The 8,591-nt window shown below is 42.2% G+C and overlaps 1 protein-coding gene across 12 annotated transcripts in view; it reads left to right on the top strand.

Annotated features, from left to right (window-relative positions):
* CHD8 (chromodomain helicase DNA binding protein 8) overlaps nt 1–8,591 on the top strand; it is a 69,378-nt gene that overhangs the window by 15,745 nt on the left and 45,042 nt on the right. For 5 of the 12 annotated variants that reach the window (XM_017544483.2, XM_017544479.2, XM_017544481.2 and 2 more), the window contains exon 2: nt 6,879–7,936. In XM_017544483.2, the coding sequence (XP_017399972.1) occupies nt 7,094–7,936 (843 nt within the window). In that variant the 5' untranslated portion in view covers nt 6,879–7,093. Of the gene's footprint in view, nt 1–1,437; nt 1,534–1,589; nt 1,827–6,878; nt 7,937–8,591 lie in introns of those variants that run through there. The other 7 variants (XM_017544488.2, XM_017544487.1, XM_017544477.1 and 4 more) reach the window with 6 other exon arrangements.

The following is an 8,591-nucleotide window of genomic DNA, read 5'->3' as shown; positions in this document are numbered from 1 at the left end:
TGCTCAGTGTAAGCTCCACCTGCAGAGTTCAAGTGATTCTCATTCCTCACCCTCCCCAATAGCTGGGACTACAGGCAGGTGCCACCACTCCTGGCTAGTTTTTGTATTTTTAGTAGAGATAGGATTTCACCATGTTGGCCAGGCTGGTCTCAAACTCTGGGCCTCAAGTGATCTGCCTGCCTTGGCCTCCCAAAATGCTGGGATTATAGAGGTGAGCCACTGTGCCTGGCCTTTTTCTTTTCTTTTTTTTCTTTTAAGAGACTAGGTACAAGTGAGCTGCCCACCTCAACCTCCCAAAGTGCTGGCATTGTAGGCATGAGCCACCACCACACCCAGCCTAAACTGCTGTTTTTAATAACAGTGGGCCAGGCGTTCATGCCTGCAATCCCAGCATTTTGGGAGGCCAAGGCAGGCAGATCACTTGAGGTCAGGAGTTTGAGACCAGCCTAACCAATATAGTGAAATCCCATCTCTACTAAAAATACAAAAATTAGCTGGGCGTGGTGGTGAATGCTTGTAATCCCACTACTCAGGAGGCTGAGGCAGGAGAATAGCTTGAACCTAGGAGGCAGATGTTGGAGTGAGCCAAGATCGCACCACTACACTCCATCCTGGGCGACAGAGTAAGACTCTGTCTCAAAAAAAAAAAAGGGGAAAAAAAATATTTGGTTGATTTCAGCTTGCACACCATCATTCTGGAGTTGACTAGTCTCGCTGGGAATAAGTGTGATCTCAAGTGACATTGCAAAGTGGACAGTGATTAAAATGTCAGATGGGCTGAGTTTCAAGAGATGAGAGAACAGGAAACCGAGTTTAGAGGGTGAGGAGTGTTTGTTTTGGGCAGATTAAGGGTCGGGAATTGTTAGAGGGCCCCAGGAGTTAGTGTCTAAAAAGCCATATTCGTATCGAAGGGTCGAAGTGTCAAAAATGCACGGCAGTCTTATATGTTGTGGCAGAAAGAGTGCTTTAAAAGGCCCCATATTCCAACTGGGCTGACTCCCACAATGGAGGGAAGATTTGGCCCCTTTTATTGGGTAGGGGGATATGTTGTAGTCACTAGAGGAGAGGGGTTGACAGGGCTGCTGGGAGGCCGGGGATCCAGAGGGAGGCGGAGCTGGCCTAGTGCGGAACCCTCCCTCCCAAGTTTATACTCTTTAGGGTGGAGAATACAGTGTAGACGGTAGGGAATTTAATCCCCAGTACTGGTTTCGCCCACTATGAGACTGTTCCTCTGGCCAGCCCTCTTTCTTCAAGCAAGCTGCAGGCTTCGCCTCGGCCCTAGAAACCGGATAGGCCTCTCCGTGCGCTCTCAACCTAACCTGCAGGGGAGGCGGGGGGGGGGGGGGGGAGGTTCTTCTAGTCCCACCCCTTACGCTGTTTTGCGTCTTTTCGCCTCTCGTGAGTGGCAGTGTGCTTTAGCCAGTGAGGTTGTGGGGCGGGCGGGAGCATCATGTTAGGTTGCGCAGGAGGAGGAGGAACTGGTGCTGGAGAGACAGGGAGAGGGGCGAACCGGCCCCCCCGCAGCCGCTGCAGGTAAAGCCACCTCTCTCCTCCACTGGGGTGAGGTACAGCTCTTTTTCTCCTTCAGGGATCGTCGGGCCTCTCAGCCTGCAGCTTCCGCCCTAACATTGCTCCTACCCCGGGCATCCACACCCCCCACCCCCCGCATCTTCCCGTCTTGGCCATCCCCACCCTGGAGGGCACCCCCGCTAGCTCCTTTCCTCAAGTGCATGTACCTCATTTCCATTTTGGGGTCTTCAGTTGCCAGAAATCTCCCGCCTCTGCTGTATGGACCTTACTGGCACCAACCCCGGCAGTATGAGCAGGTAATGTACCCGGGTCCCCCCCACCCCCACCCCCAGTCGCGTTTTCCTCTCCATCAACCCCTTACTTCCTCACCTCGCCCTTTCCCTTTTTTCATATGAGTACAGAATCTCTGTAGTTTCTTCTTTACCTTGTGAGAATATATATCTTTAGCTTTCGTAGTTGCCTATTTTGCTTTTCCAATTTATTCATAAGGTCTTACTTTACCAGCCTTATTTTTCCCCAGATGTCCATACCCTTGATTGAGGTGTGAGTGCTTTCTCTTTCAGTAATTGGAAAACAGAAACAGAGTAGCCACACATTTGGCAATGAGAATGGTGAAGATAAAGAAAATGGCCTAGGATCTTGATCTTCTTAGGAAATCTGAGTGGCTCCAATTTGATCCTATGTCGTTCCATCTTGATCCTTTGGTGACCCTAAATTGTGATTGCATTCACTTTGGATGTTTATTTTTCATTTCTGTATAAGATTTGAGACTCTTTGTATCTCACAAATGTCTCTATGATACGGTTTTAAAATAATTCCCTTTTAAAATTATGTTAGTGATTTTCATTTTAGCCCTTTGGATTATTTTATTTTCAAGAGTTTTCTCATTTAAATTAAGGTGCTTCTACCCATCTTGTGTTTCAATAACGTGTTTATGTCTATCTGCAACTGATCTTCTTGAAAGGCTGCAGTTTCCAACAACAAGATTTATACTTTGAAGTAAATAAAATAGTTCTTTTCTTTTCTGAACCTCTGAACAACTAGAGGTTAAGTGGTCATGAGTGGTACTTTCTAAAAGTACACATTACAGAAAGAGGTCAGCATTGCTCAACACGGCATTCGTTCATTGTTTTCTAAGAGGATGTCACTACAGAGAGATCTGTAAGTGGGCAATAGAAATCTGTAGCTCATTTTACATAATTTTCTCTGTTAGACAACTGAACTAATCTCTTGCAGTGTTTCTCATCCATCATAAACAGTAAATTATGATAAACTACTTTTGAAAGACTACAGGAAATCTTATCCCATCCGAAAGATATTAGTAACTCTGCCAAGCCAGGAATGCTTCTTTCTCTGCCCCGTATTCCTCACTGGCCAAGAATGTTTTGTCCAGTGTTAATAAATACAAATAATCTAAACAATGAGATGTGGGTTTTTTTTTCACTTGATAAATATAAAATTATAATATTGAACACACCTTTAAGAACTACACATTTATGTCCACCCTCAGTTCCCAGAAACCCTTCTTAAGGGCCGTAGTCTCCATACCCTGGTTGAGAATCATGGCTTTCTTGAAAGGTATGGAGAGATTGAGATGGAGAAATATAGGGAAGAATTAAAACAAAATTATTTATCATAGGACAGGCAGTTTATTATAGAAATGGGCAAGGGTGAGGAATAAGGTAAAATAAGAACAAGAGAGTTGGGACTCTAGATTTCCAAAAAAATCAAGAACTATATTAAAGGTGGTAAAACTGCAGAAGAACATCAGTTTGTACCTGCCTCAAGGGGAAGCAGTAGTTTCACCTTTAAGAATTAGATGAAGTGAAGGGCTATACTGGCATTTATAATAAAGTATTTTTATACAGGTAACTGGATTGTTATTTGGAGATTATAGATGGGTGGCCTTTGATTTTAACCTTAATTGACTAGTTTGTTACTTTTCCCTTCCACTGCCATCCCCCACCCCGCACATGCCCTTCAAGATTCTGTCATGATTCTGGTCATTAGTTTGTAATTATGGAAAGTGACTAAGTACAACCACTAAATTTTGTCTTTCCTTTTGAGCATGTACATGTCTTTCTCTTTTGGGGAATGGTGGGCCAAGACTGGCTTTTCATTCTTACTATAATAAAAGTTGGTATGACTTCTTTGTCTAGGCAGTTGCTTTGCCTTAAAACCTACTTAACTTCTGTTTATTTTTGCCACTAGGGTTTGAATCAAGGAAAGAGAATTCATGAGATGGATGAGAGGATTCATGGGATGGATGAGCTTGGTAGAATAAATAGGCCATATGTCGATATAGCCAGGGTGACCCACAAGTAGTAGTAGAAAGAGGTTTTAAAAAAAGTTAGATGTATGTTGGGAGAAGGTTTAATCTTGTAAGAATCAAGGACAGTTTAAAGATGGGAGCTAGAAAAGCAGTAGGAGACTAGGATAAAAATGTGAGATAAATTGGGTCATTATAGGTGCGATGATGGGACTGAGAAGTAATGATACTTGGTGGCAAGATTTTTGAATTATTAGGCATAGACTGACCCAGGAGAAGCAGAAATTTGGTTCAAAATTTGGGAAGGGAGCAATAAATGATAATACACTGACCTTTAAAAGCTTATACTTAAGTTATATAAGGGTAAGGAGATTCATCAGAAACCATTAGCCTTGTTTCTTCTATTTAAAAAAAAAAACACAAAACTGTCTCTAAGATTGGATCATTATGGGGGGAAAGAAGAGCATTAGAATCAACAAATAGCAAGGAATCATGGAAGGGACAAAATACTCCATGGAAGAAGAGGCAGGCTATAAACTATTTGCAACATAACCTTCTATTTAGTAGAAACTTTCACTGTTGTTTATATATTACTCCTGGCTGTAGATACTTTAACTTCTGATGGTGAATAAAGGATGAAAGATAATTGGTGTCAAAGTAGGTATACTGGAAAAAAATTGATGACAATGGAGAAGGAAATTTATTAATATCAAGTTATTGAGTAGGTTTTCATTAAATCAGGAAACATAACTTTTCTGATTGCCATTTTGAGTAATTTGGAGGCAAATATTTAGATACAAGAGGCCGGAATGAGCTGGTGGAATAGGCTAGCCAGGAATGGGAAATAGTATGGATCCTAGGTTGAGATATGAAAAGTATACAGTTACTAAAACAAGGGAGATCTTGTTTAACATTGTTGGAGATACTTTGTATACTTTGTAGTTTTGACTCCGTGTTTGTTCTGTTTGTGTTGTGTGTTGGAGTATCTGAGATATTTACCCATATTACATTGTTTTATAAGGATAAGAGTGAGATGGGTTGGGAAGGGAAAAAACATAGCATGGGGGTTATATGGAAAAGTCTCCTTCAGTCAAGCCTTTGCTGTGTCCCTGATGAATTTCTCATCTGATATCTTCCAAAAGTTAGGAGACATGGTCTTACCAAGCAAGACTTTCCTCTATTGTCGAATATTGTCATCATATAAAAGAACATATTTTTTTTATATATATTTGGGTTATATGGTGATATAATTCCATCTTTGATAATTTTTCCTTTTTGCACTAGTTTCATGAACTTAAAACCCTAGGCATGTATTTTGTAAACCTACTTTCAGCCATTCATAAGACAGGTTTTCAAGATAGGAAGCTTTCTACTATCTCATGTTAGAATCAAAGAATGCCATCTAGTTTCTGTAAGGATCAAATGGTTTTGCCCAGAAAATGTAAGCAAGTATAATTCTTTAACTGTTTTTGTTGTTGTTGTTTTGAGATGGGAGTCTTGCTCTGTCACTTAGGCTGGAGTGCATTGGCACAATTTTGGCTCATGGCAACCTCTACCTCCCAGGTTCAAGCCATTCTCCTGCCTCAGCCTCCCAAGTAGCTGGGATTACAGCCTCGCACCGCCACGCTTGTCTGATTTTGGTATTTTTAGTAGAAACGGGGTTTCAGAATGTTGGTCAGGCTGGTCTTGAACTCCTAACCTCATGATCCGCCCGCCTCTCAGCTTCCCAAAGTGTTGGGATTATAGGCATGAGCTACTACACCCGGCCTCATTAACTGTTTTTTTAATTAGCTACTATGTGTGCTATGTCCTCCTGGTTCTTGAGGGGTCCACAGACAAATAAGACATAGTCCCCACCATCCAAGAATTTTATCCAAAAAAAAGAGGAGCTGGGCCATAGAATAGAGTTGCCTAGGGTGTACATTGCATATATTCATAATCAATTTTATATGTTTAGTATGGCAGTTTTCCAGCAGATGACAGACAAGCATCTTGAGAAGTAGGCAACTTTTTACAATTTGTACAAAGGAACTATTTGGGCCTTCAGAGGATATGGACAGACTTAGTTAACTATAATAAAATATTAAATATACGTGCTTTAAATCAGGTATAAACAATGGTGTGGGTCTTTAAAGGAAGTGGAGGGATCAAGCATCACAAGTTGCTCAGTTCTTAAAGGGTCAGAGGTTCAGGGCTCACTTAATGGAGCAGAAGACCTTTCAGAGTTGGTAGGATTTTAGCTGTGAGAGATTATTGTGATTGAGATGGAGAGGAGGTGTTCCAGGCAGAAAGTATAGCGTCATAAGCAAAGTCACACAGGTAGGAATCACATTAAGGGAATTGTGTAGTCTAGTTGGACTGGAATGTAACATATCTGTAAGAGATGGTAAGAGAGGAAGTTGGGAATATAAATTGGAAACAAAATGTTGAATCCCTTGCAAATGACATTTTTTATCTTAAATAAAAAGGTTTCTTGAGAGGGGACTTCAGAAAAAAAATCCTATTATAGATTAATATGTTAACTAGAATAAAGTTTCCTGGGTAAAACTGTGTGATCAGCTTGGTGAGATTGTACTATGAGCCTTGGTTAATGGTAGTTATTTTTGCTAATAGTAAAAATATATAAAATACAAGAAAAATTGGTAAAATAGAATGTATCCAGAAACATTTATCTGTAGACTCACTGGAATTCTTGTGGCATATTTTTGAGTTCTACTAACTTAAAAACTGAAAATAGAAGGTAAATGAATATTAAATTTTTGATCTTTACGAAGGAATAGTAGTTGTTAAAAAAAATGGACAGAGACAGCCAAATGCTCTTGACAGACAGAATCTTTAAAGTTTCTAGGTGTAAGAGCCCAAGAGGGGGTCATTGTTTTCTTTTCTCTTTTAGTTTTAGTTTTGAAGCAGAAATATGAGTTTTCTTTCTGCTGTATGTCTGTCCTCAGATTTCCTCACATTTCCTTATTCTCTTATATTCATGCTATTTGATATTAAGAGCAGTACCTAAGAAAGAAAAATTTTCTCTGAGATCACCAACTTTGCTTATTTTTCATTTATATTTGTATTCCTACAACAGGAGTTCCACCATCTTCCTCTGAAGACCTAGCCATCTTGCTCCATGAAGGTCAGGACAATCTGACATGCACTTGTTTCTTGCCTCTATACTTGAAGAGTAGTCCTCTTCCATTGTGTACATTTTTTTCATAATAGGGGAGGGGAGGGGAGAGCCAGTACCCCCCCTCCCCTTCCCTCCCTAGACCTTGGAGAAATACCCTCCATTACTTTCCCAAGATGGCAGACCCCATCATGGATCTGTTTGATGACCCAAATTTATTTGGCCTGGACTCTCTGACTGATGACAGCTTTAACCAGGTCACACAAGACCCCATTGAGGAAGCCCTTGGACTGCCAAGCTCTCTGGACTCCTTGGATCAGATGAACCAGGATGGCGGAGGTGGTGATGTGGGGAATTCATCAGCAAGTGACCTGGTGCCCCCGCCAGAGGAAACAGCTCCCACAGAACTTCCCAAAGAATCCACAACTCCAACTCCAGAATCCATAACCTTGCATGATTATACCACTCAGCCTGCCAGCCAGGAGCAGCCAGCCCAACCTGTCTTACAGACATCGACGCCAACATCAGGACTTTTGCAGGTCTCCAAGAACCAGGAGATCCTGAGCCAAGGGAATCCTTTCATGGGTGTCTCTGCCACAGCCGTCTCCTCTAGTAGTGCTGGAGGGCAGCCACCTCAATCAGCCCCTAAGATTGTTATCCTTAAGGCCCCACCAAGCTCCTCAGTCACTGGTGCCCATGTGGCACAAATTCAGGCCCAAGGTATCACCAGCACAGCTCAGCCCCTGGTGGCAGGCACAGCCAATGGTGGAAAAGTCACTTTTACCAAAGTGCTAACCGGCACGCCCCTTCGACCAGGTGTTTCCATTGTCTCTGGTAATACAGTGTTGGCCGCCAAGGTCCCTGGGAACCAGGCTGCTGTTCAGCGCATTGTCCAGCCCAACCGACCAGTAAAGCAGCTGGTCCTCCAGCCAGTTAAGGGTTCAGCTCCTGCTGGAAACCCTGGGGCCACAGGGCCCCCACTGAAGCCTGCAGTTACACTGACCTCTACACCTACCCAGGTGACTTGAGTGAAAGGGGGAGGTGAATTTTGGTTTCATAGAGGGCCCAGCAACTCTTTGAGAGAGAGCGAGCGCATGAGAGCTGTCTCTGGGAAAGCGTATTTAAATTCCATCTTTGTGTTTTATCAAGTTGGTGTGACAGCCACATACTTAGTACTTGCTGGGTGGAAGCAGTTAATGTTAACATATTTTTTGAGTTAGCTCTTACTATATGTTTACATTGTACCTAGCTGGTACTAATAAGACAAACATAGTTCCTGTCCTTACAGAACTCCCAGTCTGCCAGGAAAAACAGATATTAAGCAAGAATTCACAATCATTGTGTAATATAAAGAGAAATATAGGATGCTATGGGAACAAAGAAACATTTTTGAAGAGCTATCTTTCTATTTGCAAGACTTGTAAAAGCTATTTATATCTTTCTTGTATTCTTATTACTAAGATTGTCCACCTCCTACTTTGCTCAGTGAAAGGGTTAGTTTCTAGTACGAAGGTAGAGGCTCTAGCATCTGAATACAGGACTAAAAGAGTTAGTGGGGGTAGGGGAGCAGCATTGAGAGAAGTAGGACCAGCCAGGCACAGTGTCTCTCACCTGCAATCACAGCTACTCAGGAGGCTGAGGCAGGAGGATTGCTTGAGGCCAGGAGTTCAAGAC

Source organism: Cebus imitator, unplaced genomic scaffold (genome assembly GCF_001604975.1).
Source record: "Cebus imitator isolate Cc_AM_T3 unplaced genomic scaffold, Cebus_imitator-1.0 Scaffold170, whole genome shotgun sequence".
In the NCBI taxonomy this organism is placed as follows: domain Eukaryota; kingdom Metazoa; phylum Chordata; class Mammalia; order Primates; family Cebidae; genus Cebus; species Cebus imitator.
This window is presented reverse-complemented; position numbering and strand designations above follow the sequence as displayed.